The sequence below is a fragment of the Astatotilapia calliptera genome, chromosome 16, assembly GCF_964374335.1.
Source record: "Astatotilapia calliptera chromosome 16, fAstCal68.1, whole genome shotgun sequence".
Classification (NCBI taxonomy): Eukaryota; Metazoa; Chordata; class Actinopteri; order Cichliformes; family Cichlidae; genus Astatotilapia; species Astatotilapia calliptera.
This window is the reverse complement of record NC_137437.1, coordinates 552,483-574,263: the sequence shown is the minus strand read 5'-3', so window position 1 is coordinate 574,263 and position 21,781 is coordinate 552,483. Positions and strand designations below refer to the sequence as shown.

Sequence of the window (21,781 nt, the reverse complement as noted above, 5' to 3'; positions counted from 1 at the left end):
CTGTCAGACTCCACAACAAAGACTTTACAGATGACTGCAGACAGACACTCACACACATCTAATACACCAACACACATCTAATACACCATGGTAACCTTGATCCTGTCTCCCTGATGTGCAATCAATTCAAAAGTCTTCTCAAGATACAAGACAAGATGGCGCCCTTGTTCGGCAATGCTGCTGTCAGGGTCTCTATTCTTCTGTTTTGTGTTGTATTACCTATTCTTCTGCTCTCTGTGGATGACATTATAGCTACCTACGTTTATGATCGAAACACCTTATTTCAGATCAAATCAGCAATAAAGTCGATGGATAAATATGGGAAACACTTTGGAGGCTTCCCTCCACCACTTGGGCAATCAGCTGTGTGTGAGAAACCAAAGCCACCATTCCCCGACAAAAAGTCACTGGAGGAAGCAAGGTAGTGGGCATCTGAGTGAGATTATGGAAATTTAGGAATAACGCTGATTTAGCATCCTGCTTGTGGCTCCCAACATTGGATGTTTTAGCTAAAACAGACTTCTAGCTGAACGCATGGCTTCTCCTCACGAGTTTCATAAGGATGCCGTGTTTGAGACCAGTTTTCCCAGCCCATGTTAGTGACCGTCTTACTGTCCCACGGCAAGTCCTCGGGAGTGTGCAGGGCAAACCTGCACCAGGCCCCTGAGCCCCAACCAGAGATGTTTCAGCCTCGCCAATTAAGATGACCCTATTAAAGTGTTCAATCTCAAACAAGGCATTTGTTCTTAATGATCTTTTTATTAGGAATAACCTGGATTTTATGTTCCTAACTTAAACCTGGTAGCGAAGTATGGAATTTGCTCATTTTAATCAACTGTGCCCTGCAGATTGTATTTGTCTGACCACACCACAACTTTCTGGACGTGGAGGTGGGCTGGCTGTTATTGCTGGAAACTCCTTTTTCTGTCATCTTGTGAAGACCCCTTCTTTCAACTATAATTAACTAACTCTTCTGAGATTCAGATGATGAATCTTTTTTTTTGTTTTGTTTTTTTTGTTGTTGTCCCGTTTGGATCTTTAGCCATCAGAATTGTTGTCTTAAGGCCAAAAAAGATGCCAAGCGGATTTATTTTACCAAGTGGATCATCATGGCCTTGCCATATTGGTCCATTTGATTGACCTTTATTATAATTATGTATAATTACGGGCCACAGCCCCGTCCTCCAGGGCATGAAGCAGGTATGGAGGAGATCAAGACTCCAGACATGCAGAGGCCCCCAGAACACAAGAGACCAAGGAAGACCAACAGAGGGGCAGCCGCGCCACTATCCCAGAAAGAGCTGAGGAGAGTCCCAGATGAGGGGTCACTCAGCAGCTGCGGAGCAGAAGCCAGGGGGGGTTGCAGTGACGTGCCCGTGAGCTCCACCGGCAGCCAGCTGTGCCAGAGTGACCGAGCCCCAGGCCGAGAGGCTGAGGGCACCCCACCCCCGAAGTGGCCCGAGCGAGCCCCAGGCTCCAGGCCCCGATAAGCAGCCACCAGGAGTGAGCCGGTGTGTACCTGGACGCCCATCCCCAGACACAAAGAACCACCAACGCACCGATGTCTGAGGGCGTCTGCCACTGGCAGGGGGAGTGGTGGGGGAGATAGGCCTCCAAACCTTGGAGGGCCTGAGATGTCCCCAGAGAGGTGGTGTTTGGTACCCAACCTGACATATAGACACAGACATACAGGCACACACAGATACAGACATCCATTCTCACCCTCATGCTCTCATATGCACTTACTCCACACTCAACCAACGTGGAGACAGACATAGAGAGACACTGTACACACAATCACAGTACCCAAGCGTACTCTAAGCTCCGGGTCTAGGTACCCTTGCCCCTGGAGGGGGAAACTGCACCCAAACCCAGGTAGTGTTACCCTTTTCCCTGCGGTGGGGAGAAGCAGACCGCCCCGACTCCGCAGCAGCAGGGAGGCCCCACACTCCAGACCCCAGTCGGACGGCCAACTCCTCCTCCTAGCCCCCCCGCTCCAGCAGGTCACAGAGAACGGGGGTGAGAGAAGACTCCAAACCTCCCTCCGCCCGCTCATATGTAGTGTTGATGCATGTGTGTTCTAAGGTGCATTTCAAACCCAGGAGGGCATGGAGCTACCTGCCAGAGAGCAGCAGGTAAGCACATAGCCCCTCCTGATAGCCCTCAGTGTCTACGTGTATTTAAAATTGAGAGGTTATGCATTAATCACCTATGACCGGGATACTTTGTTAAATCTTCATTTCCCCCGTATGCTGGGTTGGATCAAGGCTGGAATTTTGGAGATGTATCTTTCCACGTATCATTTCTTCTACTGGTTCATACGGTTCCCCTCTCTGCTACCCGCCTAAGAAGCGCTATAGGAAGAGGGGCAAACGGAGTGGGTTTCAGGTTCGCTTAAAGGCTTACCTTAAAGCATCAGCTGCAGCTAATTCCCTCACCACCGCGGGGATTATACGACTTCCATCTGCTCGGGATCCATCATCCTTCAGGCTGCTCAACCATCGCTGGATCTGTCCGGTCGGTAAACAAGCCTGTCCAGTTTCTCCGGTAGTCTCTCTGCCTGTTCGTGTTTGGATTGGGTCACCCAGTGATGGTGTACGGCTCAGGCATTTAAGCCAGCTAAGACGTGCTTCCAGCAGAGATACGATGCCGATCTCTCGGATGGCTTTATTAAACGCAAGATCGCTGGTGAATAAAACCTTCATCTTAAATGACCTCTTCCTCACCTCTTGGCTTGATGCTCTGTTATTGACTGAAACTTGGATTCGTCCTGGTGAGTCCTCTTCTTTTTCAGAGCTACTACCCCCGGACTGTGCATTCTTCAGTTCACCGAGGCCCTCGGGAAGAGGTGGAGGCGTGGCCTCTGTTTTTAAAAACAAACTTAAAGTTCGGCAACTGCCTTCTCCTACCTATTCTAGTTTTGAGGTTCAACTTTTGGAGCTTGCCGGACCCCCAACGATTCTATGTGCTGTGATTTATTGACCACCTAAATATAATAGGTATTTTATTTGTGAATTTGCTGACTTCTTAGGTTCATTTTTATTAAGTTATGATCAAGCTCTTATCACTGGAGATTTTAACATACATATTTGTTGTGCTGATGACCCCCTAGCCAAGGATTTTCTTGCCCTAATTGACTCTTTTAACCTTACACAGTGGGTCAGGGAACCAACTCATCTTAAAGGTCATACCTTGGATTTGGTCCTCTCATATGCTTTGGATATTTGTACTATGGACATTGATAATGCTGATATTTCTGACCATTTGTTGGTTGTGTTTGATGTTGAGCTATGTGCAATTGATTTAAATTCTAAAGGCTGTCATCGCCCTGTACGTATCATTAACTCTGAGACAGTGGCTAACTTCATTACGGCCTTTCTAAACTTTGCCTTTTTTGATCCAGACTTCACTGATACAAACTGTTACACACCTCCATTGGTTGATGATTTTGCCAATGCTATGCTATCCACCTGTTGTTCCATCTTAGATACTGTGGCCCCTATAAAGATGAAACGTCCCAGAACTTCTCATAAACCATGGCTAAATGACACTATACGAGCCTTACGTCGTGCCTGCCGTCAATCTGAAAGGAGGTGGAAAAAAGACAGGCTTCAGATATCCTATGACATTCTTTGTAGGAGCCGCTTTCTCTACCAGAACTCTGTAAAGGCAGCTAAAGCAGCTTTCCTATCAAACATTATTGAGACTAATAGCCACAATCCCCGAATGTTATTCACAATTTTTAATTCAGTGATAAATCCCTGTCCGGACTCTTCGAGTTCGGCCTCTCAGGCTCTCTGTGAGCAATTTCTTAATCATTTTAGTGGAAAGGTTTTATTACTGAAGGCTTCACACTCTCACTCTCTTGTGCTGAATCCTGTTCTGGTTTTAGGATGCATGTCCACCTTTTCTCACTTTGAGCTGTTATCACTCCCCACTCGGGAATAATTGAACAACTGAGAAACTCAAACTCTGTGCACGATATCCTTCCATCCCGAATTATCAAGGAAGGTTTTGAGGAAATTGGGCCTTGCATCTTATTCTTAATGAATTTATCATTGTTAGTGGACTGTGTCCCGACTGCCTTTTAACATGCGGTAGTGCACCCCGTTCTAAAAAAAAGTAATTTTGATCAGAAAGACCCTACCAATTATAGGCCAATCTCGAAGCTTCCGTTTTTATCAAAAATTTTAGAGAATGCCGTCGCTTATTTTTTTTAAAGGCTTTAAAACCAAGTTAGTACAAACATCGGTAATGTCACATAACTTTTCCGACATGTGGCCAACAGTAATGTTTTAATGTTCTTCGTTATTAAACATTCGCACATAAATAAGTAACATAATATTCAGTACTTACTTTTAAAAGTTTACTCTTCAGCCGCCCCTCTTCCGCTGTTTTTTTCCGGCAAAATTATCCACACCCATTGCCGCACTATGCATTCTGGGATATGTTGGGCCACGAAGTCTACACCGCCACATCCTTACAACTCAATGAAATGAAGGACACATTTGAGGGCCGCATTTCGAGCAGCCTTTGAATTGGGACAGCCTTCGTCGCGTCGCTGTGAAGTAATTGGCCTTAAAATGCGGCCTTTAAGGCTGCAGACCCTGAATTGGGATACAGCCAGTGGGTGTTTCTGAGTAGCTTATCTGCTTAGCAATTTAATTAAAAAACTTTTAAATACATTCTTTTTTCATATAATCTTAACGTGCTTCATCCGAAGCACACTTTCCGTGTACTCACTACCTAATTTATAGCCAAAGTATTTACTCACTGTCTGTCATGAGATTTATTTCAAGAGACACTTCTTCAGCTGAAAGTCAGAGAGTGGAGACACACACGCTGCAGATTTTACTTGCAAGGGCGGTCACAGAGTGCTCACATCAGAGTGGAGGCCCTGTGAAGTGCGCGCTCTGTTCTTGCACTTGTCTTTATTTATACACAAGAAAAATGAAAACATTTGTTCAGTGGAATGTTGATACGTGAGCATATGCATATGTGATTGTGTGTGTGTGTGTGTGCGAGGTCAGAACTGCTTGTTCAACTTCTTACTATCGCTGTGGGAAGATTCAGATAAAAATATCAGAACACGTTTTATAAAGAACAATCAGTTCTAAACAATGAAAAGAGCAATCAGTTCTAAGCAAGGAAAAGGTCATCATGCAGTATTCTATCACATGTAAACTTATATCATTAAAAGCTTATACTGACTACTAAGTGCAATTTTCCATTTCCATTGTCTCTGTACTGTTTCACTAGCTTAGCTTAGCTCGTAGCCGACTCGTGAGCAGCATGGCTACTTCACCTGTCCCTCCTGCACTTTCTTCCTCATTGTGTCAGATGTTTAGTTACTCCTCGGCCTCCTTTAGCAGTAACGATACTTGTAACAAATGTAGCATATTTGCAGCTCTGGAGGTCAGGATTACTGAATTGGACATGTGAAGCTAGAGACACCAGCAACTAGGGATGGGTATCGAAACCCGGTTCTTGTTGAGAACCGGTTCCCACTGTTTCAATTCCTTAGAATTGTTTGCCATTTTTGCAAACGATTCCCTTATCGATTCCAGTCGACCGGAATGACGTGACCACGTTGCGGAGCGTCATTTACCTGGCAGGAAACACGGCGCCTAAGCGGCTCAAATGCTCAAAAGTTTGGTTATACTTTACGAGAACGGATGACAACAGGGCAACTTGCAATACTTGCAAAGTAGATATTTCATTTAAGGGAGGAAACACTACGAATATGCAAAAGCATTTGCTCACAAAACACGTGATAACCTTAAATGAATGTCGTATTTTTCATTCCGCTCCGGACTCGTGAATCTCAACCCAGCAGTAGCGCTAACGTTTGCACGTTTGCCAGGATAGACGAATGTCACCGAGCAGTGACTAAGTTTGTGGTCAAAGGCTGCCACAGCAGATGCCCCGATTTTTGGTAGGTGAATGTGTTTAATTGTAGGCAGGGACAGAGTCCAAAAAGGCCCAGACGGACAAGTTCGGGGGCCCGACCCGGAGGCCGACGGCGCCGGAGGCCAAAACAGCACAGTTCCGGGGGCCGACCGCGTAAAAGGCAGCGGCAGTGGGGCAGGTCCAGAGGCCGGCCACGCAGTAGGCAGTGGCGTGGAAACAGTTCCGGGGGCCGACCGTGCGGACGGCAACAGCGGCGTGGAAACAGTTCCGGGGGCCGACCGTGCGGATGGCAACAGCGGCGTGGAAACAGTTCTGGGGGCCGACCGTGCGCACAACAGCGGCGGTGACAATGCAAGTCCGGAGGCCGGCCATGGTGGCGAAGACGCCCAACATGCGGCCTGGCAGATGACCGACGAAGTTGAGGCGGCAGTTGGGGACCTGACGGCTGCGTGGCCCCTGCAGCACCAGGTGAGACGGAGGCTGGACCAGACGAGGCTGAAGCGGAGGCTGGGCCAGGCGAGGCTGAAGCAGAGGCTGGGCCAGGCGACGCTGATGATGCTGAATCTGGACCAGGCGACGGCGTGGGTGAAGCAGAGGCTGGACCAGGCGAAGCTGATGATGCTGGAGCTGGACCAGGCGACGGCGTGGGTGAAGACACGGAGGCTGCAGCTGGCGAGGATGAAGACACGGAGGCTGCAGCTGGCGAGGATGAAGACACGGAGGCTGCAGCTGGCGGCGGTGTGGAAGCTAGAGACGGAGGCGCTGCAGCAGGCGGCGGCGTGGATGAAACTGCTGCTGCAAGCGTGGATGAGGCTGCTGGTGGAGCAGCTGGTGGCTGGACGGGCTCTTCGGGCCCTCCGGCTGACGAGGAAGAGGAAGAAGGCTGGACGGGCTCCTCGGGCCATCCAGCTGACCAGGAAGCGGAAGGAGGCTTGACGTGCTCCTCGGGCCCTCCAGCTGACGAGGAAGCAGAAGGAGGCTGGACGGGCTCCTCGGGCCCTCCAGCTGACGAGGAAGCGGATGGAGGCTGGACCGGATCCTCGGGCCCTCCAGCTGACGAGGAAGCGGAAGGAGGCTGGACGGGCTCCTCGGGCCCTCCAGCTGACGAGGAAGAGGAAGGAGGCTGGACGGGCTCCTCGGGCCCTCCAGCTGACGAGGAAACGGAAGGAGGCTGGATGGGCTCCTCGGGCCCTCCAGCATGGGCCTCTGGCAGGGACAGAACAAAACCAGCAGGCACACGGGCCTCTGGCAGGTACAGATCAGAACCAGCAGGCACGGTGGCCTCTGGCAAACACATAGCAGACTGCAGCTGCTCAGGCAGCGACAGCCGGGTGCAGTCCTCAGCTGGCTTCTTGACCTCCAGGGGTCCAGAGTCTGCTGGGGGCTTAAACCCAGCCTCTGGGGAGGCCCTGGAGTGCATCTCAGTCTCAGAACTAGCCCGCTCTTGAGGAAAGTTTGCAAGATTGTTTGGTTTGTATCTCTGCCTGGAACGAATGGGTGAACAATAGTTTCTTTCGGATTGAACTGGCCTAGCTGGTTGTACAGGAGGAGTTGGTGAAGATGATGGCTGAACAGGTGGCTGTGCTGAGGGTGACTGAAGTAAAGGTTGAGACAATAATGGTGGGGAAGTTGGAGACTGAACGGAGGATAAGGCTAATGATTCTTCTGCCAACTGGGCTACTGACTGGGCTATGGATTGTAACATGGTTTGTAATAAGTCTGGCTGTGACTGTAATTGAGCTGTGGATTGTGAGGCTGAATGTGGTGAAGGTGGCAACTGGGCTTCTGGCCGGGCGGCTAACTGGGCTTCTGGCCGGGTGGCTAACTGAGCTTGAGGCGATAAACAGTCTTTGTCCTGTGCCGTACATAACATTACCCCTGAGTAAACAGTCCCACAGTTCAGACCAATAATATTGTCCTGTCCACTCACCACAGCCAGCCGCTCAGAAATCCCCAGGTCCGACTGTGGCGAGGAGCGTCGGTAGCGTGAGCGCCGTTTCCCCCTTAAAGGCTGGACCGACGGGCCGGGCAGAACATCCTCTGTCGGACCGGGCAGTGAAGCATGAGTTGCAGGGTGGGTGGTAGCAGCCGGGGGGTGAAGACGGAGCTCGTTCAGAATGAAATTCTGTGCGAGTGGGTGAAGTGAGCTGAGCAGCCAGGGGAGACCAGAAACCAAGCGCTGTAGCCGATTAGCCACGGCTTGGCGAAATTCTCTCCCCTCGTGCTCCAGCCAAACGTTAATTAATTTGTCCACAGAGTAAACAATATCCTCCCGGAGCTCCTTGGGCGGGTTGAATGCTGCTGGGTCCATAGTGGCCGGTTCGTACTGTCACGGCTGGGAAGGCGAGCCGTGTGGTGTGGAGGAAGGAGGACCCAAGATGCAGGCAGTGGATGAAAATGCTAGTGAAGTTTATTTACAAGGTCTAGTGGCAAACAAGCAGTGGGGCATGACAAATAACTGAAGACACCTAAACTGGGAGAACTAAAAATAACAGACCTGGGAGCATACGACAAAGGGATGAGAAGCAGAGAGACGCAGATGAGGAACAGGACACTGTGGAACACAGGGTAACACAGACTGATACGGAGTAACACAGACGAACCGGCAACAGGCAGGAGAACACACAGGGCTTAAATAAACACACCAGCAATCAGGGGATGAGAGACAGGAGGGCAACACGGCTGGGAGGAATCAGAGCTGACGGGACAGGGGAAACGTAAACTGAACACACTCACATCAGACAGAGACCTTCACAATAAAGCAGGAAACTAACAGACAGAGAACCAGACAGGACACTGAACTTGACAGGCGGACTCATAAGTAGACACAATAACACCATGGACAGACAGAGGGAACACAGAGAAGTGGGAGCCGGCAGGCAAAGAACAGAAACCTAACAAATGGCAAAATCACAACAGAATACATACTCGGAATGAACAAAAGCATAAGGAAACACAAAACACTGAGTCCTCAGACTCAGGACCATGACAGTTGTGTAATTGCTACAGAATAATTTATGTTATACTTTGTTATTGCTACAGAAGAATATTTATTTTATTATTTTACATTTACAAGTTTTTTTTCCTGGGGACCCTGTGACACCCCATTGAAGAGCCGTAGGCTGGATCTCTTAAGATCTCACTGCTGGGTTTGTAAGGCCATGTTACTCCTAAATTTCTATCTTGTTCAAAGAGAAGATATAAAACAAAGTTCTAAGCTAATCAACCTTAGTGTTCTCCTTTTTTAAAAAGAAACGATAAGAGAATCGATAAAGAATCGAATCGTTAAACAGAATCGAAAATGAAATCGGAATCATGAAAATCTTATCAATACCCATCCCTACCGGCAACCATAGTCAATTGTCTTCCAGGGGCCAGAGCAGGCGACATTGAGGGAAATTTAAAACTGCTGGCTAAGGGTAAAAGTAAATTCAGTAAAATCATAATTCACGTCGGCACTAATGACACCCGGTTACGCCAATCGGAGGTTACTAAAATCAATATTGAATCGGTGTGTAACTTTGCCAAAACAATGTGGGACTCTGTAGTTTTCTCTGGTCCCCTCCCCAATCAGACCAGGAGTGACATGTTTAGCCGCATGTTCTCCTTAAATTGCTGGCTGTCTGAGTGGTGTCCCAGAAATGATGTGGGCTTCATAGATAATTGGCAAACCTTCTGGAGGAAACCTGGTCTTGTTAGGAGAGACGGCATCCATCCCACTTTGGATGGAGCAGCTCTCATTTCTAGAAATATGGACAAATTTATTAAAATTTATTTATTATTTGGGACCAGGAAGCAGAGTTGCAGTCTTACACGCCTCTCTGCAGCTTCTCTCCTCCTGCTACCCCCCCCAAAACCCATCTCCATAGAGACTGTGTCAAATTCAAATTCAAATTCAAATTCAAATTTTTATTTGTCACGTACACAGTCATACACAGTACGATATGTAGTGAAATACTTGGACAACTGCTCGTGACCTAAAGAAAACAAAAAAGGAAAAGGCTATGAATAAGATAGGAAATAAATATGAAAAATTAAAAAGGGTAAATTTAACTAGGAAAGAATAAAATATAAATTAAGGTTAAAAATGAAATAACTGTACAACACACTGGGAAAGAATAAGATAAAATATATAAATTAAATTGAAAATAAAATAACTGTACAACAAAATACACAATATAGAACTATATAAGAATGTATGAACAAAATACACAAGAAGTATAAATAAATATATACACAATAACAGCAGCAGTGATTTAAGTGATGAAGTGAAAACAATGTCCAGAATGTCCAGTGTGTGTGTAAGAACTATATGTGTGGGTCAGTACTGTGTGGTGGTGTGATTGTGACTGAGAGACCGTATCGCCTGCGGGAAGAAGCTCCTCCTCAGTCTCTCTGTGTTGGTCTTCAGGGAGCGGAATCGCTTTCCTGACCTCAGCAGAGAGAACAGTCTGTTGTTGGGATGGCTGAGGTCCTTCACGATCTTCCTGGCCTTGGTCCAGCACCGCCTGCTGTAGATTGAGTGCAGGTCAGGGAGCTCGGAGCGGATGGTGCGCTCAGCTGATCGCACAACCCTCTGTAGAGCTCGTCTGTCCTGCATGGTGCTGTTCCCGAACCAGGTTAAGATGTTTCCCGTCAGGATGCTCTCTATGGTGCACGAGTAAAAGTTCCTGAGCACCTTGGAGGGCAGTTGGAAGTCTCTCAAGCGTCTGAGGTGGTAGAGACGCTGAAGAGCCTTTTTCACCACGGAGTTGATGTGACAGGACCATGACAGGTCCTGCGTGATGTGAACTCCGAGGTATTTGAAGCTGTCCACTCTCTCCACTGGGCACTCGTTGATGACGGGGGTCTGGTAGTTCCTCTCCTGCTTAGTGCTGAAGTCCACTATCAGCTCCTTTGTCTTACTGACGTTTAGAAGGAGGTTGTTCCTCTGGCACCAGTTCTCCAGATTCCTAATCTCCTTCAGGTAGGCCGTCTCGTTGTTATCAGAGATCAGGCCCACCACGACGGTGTCGTCAGCAAACTTGATGATGGTGGTGGAGCTGGTAGTGGCCACGCAGTCATATGTGTACAGAGAGTACAGCAGGGGGCTCAGAACACACCCCTGGGGGGCTCCAGTGCTGAGAGTGGTGGAGGCTGAGACATGTCCGCCCATCCTTACTGCCTGTGGTCTGCCAGTTAGGAAGTTGGAGATCCACTGACACATAGATGAGCTGAGTCCCAGATGCTCCAGCTTGGTGGTGAGTGTGGAGGGAATTATGGTGTTAAATGCAGAGCTGTAGTCTATGAAGAGCATTTTAACATAATTCCCCCTTCTAATGTCCAAGTGAGTGAGTGATGTGTGGAGGAGATGAGAGATGGCATCGTCTGTGGAACGATTTGGACGGTAAGCGAACTGTAGTGGGTCCAGTGTGTCTGGTAGTGAAGAAATGATGAAGTCTCTGACCAGGCGTTCAAAACACTTCATCACTACTGAGGTGAGGGCTACAGGGCGATAGTCATTGAGAGAAGCAGGGTGGGGTTTCTTCGGGACAGGAACAATGATGGACTCTTTGAAGCATGTGGGGATCACCGACTGAGATAAAGAGATGTTGAATATCTCCGTGAACACAGGAGCTAGCTGGTATGCGCAGTCTCTTAGGATACGACCTGGGATGCCGTCTGGTCCTGCTGCTTTCCTGGTGTTCACTCTCTTGAAGGCTCTCCTTACTTCATGCTCGGAGATGACGAGCACGTTTCCGGTGCTGGCAGTATCTTCCTGTCTGCAGCCGTTAGCGCCGCTAGCACTAGCATCGTTGGAGTCCTTAGCTGCAGCCTCGAAGCGAGCATAGAAAGTGTTCAGCTCGTCTGCCAGAGTCACGGCCGCGTTCGTCATACCGGTTGTTGGTGCTTTATAGTCCGTTATTGTCCTTAGTCCCCGCCACAGGCTCCTAGAGTCACTCTGTTGGAGTTGTGACTCTAGTTTCCTCCCGTAGCGCTGCTTTGCCTCTTTTACCGCCCTCCGCACGTTATATGACGCAGCTTTGTACGGGTCCATGTCCCCCGTCGTGAGTCCCGTGTTGTAGGCAGCGGTGCGGGATCTCAGAGCGTCGCGGATGGTTTTATCCACCCACGGCTTCTGGTTGGGAAACGTTGTGATAGTCTTTGTCTCCACGGTATCATCCGCTAGTTTCCCGATGAATCCCACAACCGCTTCCGTAAACACGTTGACATCATCATCGGAGCTGTTTCTGAACATGCCCCAGTCTGCGTCATCGAGTGCGTCCTGTAACGCGGCCACTGATTGATGCGTCCAGCGCGCGACCTTCCTCTGAACCGGAACTTCCTGTTTCAGCCTTTGTTTGTATTTTGGCATGAGGAAGATGGCGGCGTGATCAGATTTGCCAAACGGAGGGCGGGATTGTGCCTTGTAGCCATCCTCGACCGTAGTGTAGCAGTGGTCCAGTGTCCTTTCACCTCTGGTGGGGCAGGTGATGTGTTGATAAAAGTTCGGCGCTGCGCGTTTGAGGTTGGCGCTATTAAAGTCCCCCGTCACAATAAGCGCAGCGTCCCGGTGTTGTGTCTGGTGCTGTGTGAGTGCCTCATGCAGCTCGCATAAGGCGGTGACCGTGTCCGCTTGTGGTGGAATATAAACGGCACTTATAATGACCGATGTAAATTCCCGAGGTAGATAAAAGGGACGACACATGATGGACAGTAGTTCCAGATTTGGTGTGCAGGAGCGTGTGAGAGGAACAACGTTCGCACTGTTGCACCAGTTGTTGTTCACCATTAAACACGCGCCGCCTCCCCTTGACTTCCCCGAGTCCCGTGTCCTGTCCATGCGGTGAACCGAGAAGAACTCGGCCGGCTGGATGGCGTGGTCCGGCACCGCTGGGTTCAGCCATGTCTTGGTGAAGCAGAGGAGATTGCAGTCCCGAATGTCTCTCTGGAACTTTATCCTGGCCCTGAGGTCGTCAAGCTTGTTCTCCTGTTCCTGACGCCGGCTCGCTTCCCTCTAGGCCGCCGCTGCTTCCCTTTGTTCTCCCTCAAGATCTCACTCGGCCAGCTCGGATCCGGAGTTAAAAACTTCGAATTGTGAGTACATTGTATACCAATAGAAACAAGAGTGTCACTGTCATACCTAATGTACCCAATGGTGATGATTTTGCCGATTTAGAAATGCTGAAAACTAACTTAAAAAGCAAAGACAAAGAAAAAGTGGTCGGAGCGGTCGTGACGGCAGCCGACCTCACCGGCGCCATCTTCTTAAATTCTTCAGCTCCCAAACAGACAAAAGACAAAATAAAAACCACCAATAAACAACTTAAACTTAAAAAATCACAAAGAAAGAACAATACAGTATCCACATCTTAACCAAAGAGTAAAACAGTGAAATGTGGATTATTAAATATTAGGTCTCTCTCCTCCAAGTCTCTGTCAGTACATGACTTAATAATTGATCAACAAATCGATTCACTCTGCCTTACAGAAACCTGGTTGCAGCAGGATGATTATGTTAGTTTAAATGAATCAACACCCCCGAGTCATTCTAACTACCAGAAATCTCAAAGCACTGGCCGAGGGGGCGGTGTGGCAGCAATTTTTCACACCAGCCTATTAATCAACCAAAGACCCAGACAGACTTTTAATTCATTTGAAAGCCTGATGCCTCGTCCACCCAAGTTGTAAAACTCAGAAACCAGTCTTACTTGTTATCATCTATCGTCCACCTGGGCCTTACACAGAGTTTCTCTCTGATTTCGCAGACTTTTTATCTAATTTAGTTCTGAGCTCAGATAAAATAATTATTGTGGGTGATTTTAACATCCATGTAGATGCTAAAAATGACAGCCTCAACATGGCATTTAATCTGTTATTAGACTCAATTGGCTTCTCTCAAAATGTAAAAGAACCCACCCACCACTTTAATCACACTCTAGATCTTGTTTTAACATATGGCATAGAAACTGAACATTTAACAGTGTTTCCTGAAAACCCTCTCCTGTCTGATCATTTCCTGATAACATTTACATTTACAATAATTGATTACACAGCGGTGGAGAGTAGACTTTATCAAAGTAGATGTCTTTCTGAAAGCGCTGTAACTAAGTTTAAGAATATAATCCACCCACTGTTATCATCTTCAATGCCCTGTACCAACACAGAGCAGAGCAGCTATCTGAACGCTACCCCAACAGAGGTCGATTATCTTGTTAATAATTTTTACCTCCTCACTACGTACGACTCTGGATACTGTAGCTCCTGTGAAAACTAAGGCCTCAAATCAGAAGTACCTGACTCCGTGGTATAATTCTCAAACACGTAGCCTAAAGCAGATGACTCGTAAGCTGGAGAGGAAATGACGTGTCACAAACTTAGAGGATCATCATTTAGCCTGGAGAAATAGTTTGTTGCTTTATAAGAAAGCCCTCCGCAAAGCCGGAACATCTTACTATTCATCACTGATTGAAGAAAATAAGAACAACCCCAGGGTTCTCTTCAGCTCTGTAGCCAGGCTGACAAACAGTCAGAGCTCTGTTGAGCCAACCATCCCTTTAACGTTAACTAGTAATGACTTCATGAACTTCTTCACAAATAACATTTTTATCATTAGAGAAAAACTTACCAATAATCATCCCACAGATGTAATATTATCTACAGCTACTCTTAGTACCATTGATGTTAAGTTAGACTCTTTCTCTCCAATTGATCTTTCTGAGTTAACTTCAATAATTACTTCCTCCAAACCATCAACGTGTCTTTTAGACCCCATTGTAACGCAAAGTTATTTAAGGGCTAGTTTTATTGCAATGGGAGAGTTTACTGACTGACGCGCAGAAGAAATAGTTCTTTATGCAGCCTAGATGGTGTGAATGACGAGACCAGAGACTGCAATATCTTGTTGAGGAAAAACCAAAAATATATTGAATAAATGGGGGAAAGGGGAGATGGAACAAAATAATTAAAACAACACACAACATAAATAAATGCCCACAATTAATTAATAAATTAATTCTGTGATTTTTTTCTGTGCAAGAGTCCTTTTGTTAAGTGTCCTTTTGGTCCTTTGTTAAAGTTTCTTTTTTAAAGTTTGCTTTTAAGGAATTCCTCCTTAGGGTCCAGCTTCATGTAATGGGGAAATATGTCCGTAATCCAAAGACTGCAAAGTGGGGGAAAAGAGGGGAAAAAAGAATGGCCCATCCGGCTCGCCACTTCAATATGAAGAAGATCAATTCAAGGTGGGAAAAAAAACCCTGACCTGTAGGCCAGAAAAATGTCCATTAGCACAGCGGTCTCCAACCTTTTTTGCACCACGGACCGGTTTATGCCCGACAATATTTTCACGGACCGGCCTTTAAGGTGTCGCGGAAAATAAAACTAGTACCGGTACCGAAAAAAAGAAGATTTATTCATAACACACGTGAAAAAACCCAGGAAAACCGAGTTAACGATAAAAACGATAACAAAATAACGCTGAAAACCGATAAAAACCCTGAAAACTATACATTTCACACATGAGCCTCAACTCTCTCGGCCCGGTACCAAACGACTCACGGACCGGTACCGGTTCGAGGCCCGGGGGTAGGGGACCACTGCATTAGCACATCAAGTTCAATTCAGTTTACCGGTAAACAAATACATTTTTCTGCAAGTCTATGCAACAATACGAATCATGAATTATCATCATCATCATCAGTCACAAATGTACAACAGTTAAATTATTAATCATCTTGGCTACGTAACTTAATCCATACATTCCAGTAGCGTTCACTACAAACAAATACAGAAACAACATTAAAGAAAAACAACTGTCTAACAGACAGCATAGCCGAATTCAAGGCAACATATAACAATAATCAGTCAATTGCAATTTGTTTCATAGAAAACCCATTTAAGTGCTTAAATAAATAAAAGTGTTAAAAAAAAACCAGTTTTCGAACCGGAGTTCTACTTGCGGTGAGAACGCCGCCGAACAAAGTAATTTTTTAATCGCGGAAACGATCGACTCGTTACTGACAACTAAAAGGTTGCTTTTGGTAGATGTTAAGGACACTTACTGCTGAGGTGATACAATTTTATAGACGAATGGAGGGGAGAAAACGCTTTGTTTTCCAACGCCGTTCTAAACGCCATCAGCTTACAGCCACAGAAGAGGTCGAACCCGAAAGTATCCCTCCACAGCCAGTTTTCATACTTGCCACGACGTGGAAGGAGCAAATCAGGAGAGGGGCCTCAAATCAGCTGACGTGGGTCATGTGACAATGCGTAGGTGATATGGGTTACACCATTCCTACAAAACTGCTCAAAGAAATCCTGCCATTAATTAATTCTTCGACCTTAAATATGATCAATCTATCGCTAATAATCAGCTATGTACCACAGGCCTTCAAGCTGGCTGTAGTTAAACCTTTACTCAAAAAGCATCTCTAGACCCAGCAGTCTTAGCTAATTATAGGCCAATCTCCAACCTTCCTTTCATATCAAACATCCTTGAAAGAGTAGTTGTCAAACACCTAACAGATCATCTGCAGAGGAATGGCTTATTTGAAGAGTTTCAGTCAGGTTTCAGAGCTCATCACAGCACAGAAACAGCTTTAGTGAAGGTTACAAATGATCTTCTTATGGCCTCTGACAGTGGACTCATCTCTGTGCTTGTCCTGCTAGACCTCAGTGCAGCGTTCGATACTGTCGACCATAATATCCTATTAGAGCGATTAGAACATGCTGTAGGTATTACAGGTACTGTGCTGCAGTGGTTTGTATCATATCTATCTATTAGACTCCAGTTTGTCATGTAAATGGAGAGTCCTCTTCACACACTGAGGTTAATTATGGAGTTCCACAGGGTTCAGTGCTAGGACCAATTCTGTTTACATTATACATGCTTTCCTTAGGCAGTATCATTAGAAGACATAGCATACATTTTCACTGCTATGCAGATGACACCCAGCTCTATCTGTCCATGAAGCCAGATAACACACACCAATGAGTTAAACTGCAGGAATGTCTTAAAGACATAAAGACCTGGATGGCCGCTAACTTTCTGCTTCTTAATTCAGATAAAACTGAGGTTATTGTACTCGGCCCTGAAAAGCTTAGAAATATGGTATCTAAGCAGATTCTTACTCTGGATGGCATTACCTTGGCCTCCAGTAACACTGTGAGGAACCTTGGAGTCATTTTTGACCAGGACATGTCCTTCAACGCATATATTAAACAAATATGTAAGACTGCTTTCTTCCATTTGTGCAACATCTCTAAAATATCCTGTCTCTTAGTGACGCTGAAAAACTAGTTCATGCATTTATTACTTCCAGGCTGGACGACTGTAATTCATTATTATCAGGATGTCCTAAAAACTCACTGAAAAGCCTTCAGTTAATTCAAAATCCTGCTCCTCACATACAAGGTCTTACATAATCGGGCCCCATCTTATCTTAATGACCTTATTGTACTATATCACCTTATTAGAGCACTTCGCTCTCGCTCTGCAGGCCTACTTGTTGTTCCTAGAGTATTTAAATAGACGTAGGCTGCCGGGGATTCCCATGACGCATTGAGTTTTTCCTTTCCAGTCACCTTTCTCACTCACTATGTATTAATAGATCTCTTTGCATTGAATCATACCTGTTATTAATCTGTGTCTCTCTTCCACAGCATGTCTTTATCCTGTCTTCCTTCTCTCACCCCAACCAATCACAGCAGATGGCCCCGCCCCTCCCTGAGCCTGGTTCTGCTGGAGGTTTTTTACTGTTAAAAGGGAGTTTTTCCTTCCAACTGTCGCCAAAGTGCTTGCTCATAGGGGGCAGTGTTGGTCAAGTTACTTGAAAAAAGTAATCAGTAACTAATTACTGATTACCTCCCCAAAAAAGTAATCCCGTTACTTTACTGATTACTTATTTTCAAAAGTAATTAATTACTTAGTTACTTAGTTACTTTTTAAAAACACGATTTACAACCTGAAGAGGTGATAAAGTGATAGATCTTTCAGCCCAATTCTACTTTTTCTGCATAATCCATCATACAAAATGTAATCAAATGGAAAAGTCTCTTTTTTAACTTGTTTTATCAGTTTTAATCTTTTAACTTTATGCATCAAGCAAAAATTTAATTATATGCAACATTCTCTTACTTGAATAAATTAGTTTAACATTTAAACCTATTTTCTACACATTCCAGCACATAAAATAAAATATTTTTTGTGTTTACACTCACTCTTTCAAATAGATGCAAGTAAAACACAGCAGAAAATAAATAAAGTCAAAGACTCAGCGGTCCTGTTGCTCTATTTTCACCTGTAAAGCAGGACTGGCGTAGGCGGAGGTTTACCCTTGTGCAGGTGTGCCGCGGTCAGTTGAAGAATCCACGTGTTTCTCTGTGAATTTCCCATTATGTCGTTGCGCACTCAGTGCTTGCTTGGAAGTTTAGGGGGGTTTTTCATGCACGTTGGACGCTAATGTTTTTGTCACTTTTTATGGAATCAAACTCAAAATAAGGTCAGTACTTCCACGCTTTAAACGCTGCACGCTCATACTCTCTCCCACAATCGATATGTGATCCATTGTTGATCTGCACACAGCTGTTGTCACTAACGGCGCACTCGCTTACGTCATTGTCGTGAGACATTCTCGCAAAAAATCACGGTTTTAGTAATGCAGTGAGGCAGCGTTCCTACGGGAAAGTAACGGTAATCTAATTACCGTTTTTGCAATAGTAATCCCTTACTTTACTCGTTACTTGAAAAAAGTAATCAGATTACAGTAACGCGTTACAAGTAACGCATTACTGCCCATCTCTGATAGGGGGTCATGTGATTGTTGGGTTTTTCTCTGTATCTATTATTGTAGGGTCTACTGTACAATATAAAGTGTCTTGAGGCGACTGCTGTTGTGATTTGGTGCTATATAAATAAAACTGAATTGAATGTCTGCCACGGATGTGTATAGGCACTGCTAATGTTAGCATGAACAGATAAGTCCTGCAAGCTTGGAAGTTGTAGTGGGCTGAGCTAACTCTTGTCCCACCTGTTTATATTTCGTTATGGGAGCTGGAGTGGGCAAGTTATTTGCTTGGAGGTCTATCTTTTTGCTTTTCACTGTCAGACACAACGCAGCAACACACTACTTATATGTGCATACATTTTTTTCTACGGTGACTACAAAAAATAGTGCACAGTAAAAGAGTAAAAATGTGTTAACTACACATTAATTAAACATTTTGTGCTTTGGGCAAACAAGTGAAAATGAACAGTACTCTATGTTTGTTAGCCTAACATAAAAATGTAAAGACATACTACATATGCACTACAAAGGCTTTTTTCCACTCTGTTCACATTACTTCATCTATTATTTAAAGAATCATCAACAAGAAAAAATGCAGCTGTCATTGTAAAGGACTTCGGCTTTGGGTCTTTTCAAAACATATAAGAAAACCAATGAGTACTTTATTAGTTGTGAGTAGTTTATTTATTTGTGTGTGTGTTTGTGTGTGCGCGCGCGTGCATGTGTGTGTGTGTGTGTGTGTGTGTGCGCATGTGTGTGTGTGTGTGTTTGTTTGTGTGTGATGAAGAGTTTCAAAATCTTGGTCTAACGCATGGTGACTTTAGAAGAGTCAGGCTGCAGTATCTGAAGAGTAACAATGACTTTTATAGATTTTCTGAACCAGGGGTAGAAAAAGACATATATAATGGGGTTCAGACATGAGTTAAAGTAGGCTAAGCATAGAACAAATGTCAGTGATGAAGCACTTGGCAAGCTGTCTTGGCCTGTGAGAGCCACACAGTAATATGGACACATACATATAAGAAACACAACAACAACAATACCAAGAGTCCAGGCTGCTTTCAGCTCCGATTTCTTTGCAGTTACTGTTACTGATCGCTGGTGAGTGACTGCAAGCTGAGACCTCATGGCACGAGCCTGAGACACAGCCACCACAAACACTCTCAGATACAAAACTACAATCACAGTAAAGGGAACAATAAAGGAAAAAGTAACATCAACAAGTCCTGCGATGTAATTAATGACAAAGACACACTCTCCAATGCAAGAGTTATACCTGCCTGGTTGCTCCAGGTTATCCATCAGAATCAGACTTTGAAAGATGACAGAACAGATCCAACACAAACAGACAACAATTTTAACTCTTTGTTGTGTGATCTTGGTGGAGTAATGCAGAGGGTAACAAATAGCCAAATATCGATCAACAGATATGATCACCATGGTTCCTATGGAGGCCGAGGTGATGACATATGCTAGGTATTGATACAGAGTGCACATGATGTCACCGAGGAACCAGCAGCCATCTATCAGCACAATTTGGAAGAACAAGAGGAGGCCCACACAGAAATCAGCGACAGCCAGAGAAAGGAGCAGGAGGTTGGTGGGGCTGTGGAGCTGCCTGAATAGGGAGAGAAAACACAATATTTTATATTTAGTTTTCTCTATCAAGTGTTATTCAAATTGAAGTATATAGTGCAGAGGCTTAAAAAGAAAAGAAATACTATCTGTGAAAAGAAATGTCTTTCTTACTGCTTGAGATCAATTCAGTTTGATACCTTTCTACCTGAAATGTGAGACGGAGATGATGACCAACAGGTTAAGAATCACAGTAAGCAGAGAAATGAAGGACAGCAAAATATAAGTCAGCATGATCTCAAAGTGTGGACGCCTGGGCCTCATGCAGGAGGTGTTAAAGAGTTGTTGAAAGCAGAGTTCAGTTTCCTCCATCACTGCTGGAAGAACGGCAAACTGAACTAAAATGTGTCTGTCGTCTTTATATTCATCCTCCCCTCCTTCTTCCACACCTCTGTTGTTGTTGCTGGTGTGGTTTTTCTATTCCTGTAATATACTGTGTGACAGCATACTGTCACCTCATAGTAAAACAGTTCTCAATTTCTGGTCCACTGGGGCTTTTCTGTGGTGCTTTTCCCCCCCACGTGTTCTTACTTACTTCCATAGTCCAGTGATATGAATATTAGGTGAGTACCATTGAGTGGATGATGGCAAACTGTCATTTATCCTGAAAGGGAAGGCTGAGTGGTTAAGGATTGACAGTTGGACCTAATCGGCTCCCTTGACCTGCTCTGAAGGTCCTCTGAGAGCTGGAAGGTCACTGCAACCAGGGTGACAAAGCCCTAAAACTGGCTAAGAAGTTATAATGTGCTGCCTCTCTGTTTGCTTTGTGAGGGTTCAGAGGAGATTCGGGAGTTTACAATACGGCTGCCCCTCCCCAAGCCTAGTTCTACTGGAGGTTTTTTCGAATTAAATTGAGTTTTTTCTTCCCATTGTAGGCACGTGCTTGCACATAGGTGTTTGTGTGATTGGTGGGCCTTATGTGTATCGTTATAGGGTCTTTATCTTGAAAGTCAAGAAGGCTCAGCAGCGGCTGTAATACGTGAGGAGGCAGAGGAAATTCTGCATGTCGGCCAAAATCCTCAGCAGGTTCTACAGCTGTATTGTGGAGCCCACACTGACCAGCTGCATCACTGCATGGTACAGCAGCACTACTGACATTGACCGCAAATGCCTGCAGAGAGTGATAACAACTGCAGAGAAGATCACCAGAAGTACGCTGCCCTCTCTCCAGAGCATCTACCATTGCAGAGTCCAGAGGAGAGCTGCCTCCACCCTCAAAGACCCCACACACCCCAACATGGACTGTTCCAACACGTTCTCACTCCCAACTCGTCAAACGTGTGACGCATGGTCAGGCTCCCTCTGCTGCACTTATGGACGCGCAGGTACCCCCCTTGCGTCGGGAATTGACGTGAAGGGTCCTCCGATTGAAGAGATTGCCGCGGAAGTGCCTGTTGTCGGTATATTTAGACATTTTCCAAATCACATTGTAGTGACGTATACAGAACACAATAAATTATATAATGTAAACA

At 45.6% G+C, this 21,781-nt stretch overlaps 1 protein-coding gene and 2 long non-coding RNA genes across 4 annotated transcripts in view; 1 reads left to right on the top strand and 2 right to left on the bottom strand.

Annotated features, from left to right (window-relative positions):
* LOC145421025 (uncharacterized) overlaps nucleotides 1–21,781 on the bottom strand; it is a 353,506-nt gene that overhangs the window by 193,397 nt on the left and 138,328 nt on the right. The gene's annotated exons all lie outside the window — the stretch shown is intronic.
* Nucleotides 1–21,781, top strand: part of LOC145421022 (uncharacterized) — a 104,285-nt gene that overhangs the window by 78,260 nt on the left and 4,244 nt on the right. Inside the window, exon 1 of one of the 2 annotated variants that reach the window (XR_013902283.1) lies at nucleotides 21,641–21,709. The exons of the other annotated variant lie outside the window; for it this stretch is intronic. This is a non-coding gene — a long non-coding RNA (uncharacterized LOC145421022). Of the gene's footprint in view, nucleotides 1–21,640; nucleotides 21,710–21,781 lie in introns of those variants that run through there. 2 annotated transcript variants of the gene reach the window in all.
* LOC113008488 (trace amine-associated receptor 4-like) lies at nucleotides 19,479–20,621 on the bottom strand. The gene is made up of 2 exons (XM_026145936.2): nucleotides 20,458–20,621; nucleotides 19,479–20,292 (listed from the first exon to the last, which is right to left on the bottom strand). Exons 1-2 carry the CDS (start codon nucleotides 20,619–20,621, stop codon nucleotides 19,479–19,481), a joined length of 978 nt encoding a protein of 325 aa, XP_026001721.2.

Coding starts and splice junctions, on each gene's coding strand:
- LOC113008488 (XM_026145936.2), bottom strand. CDS start 20,621: ATGGAGGAAACTGAACTCTGCTTTCAACAACTCTTTAACACCTCCTGC. Junction 20,293..20,457: donor ATCTCCGTCTCACATTTCAG/GTAGAAAGGTAT, acceptor CTCCCTATTCAG/GCAGCTCCACAGCCCCACCA.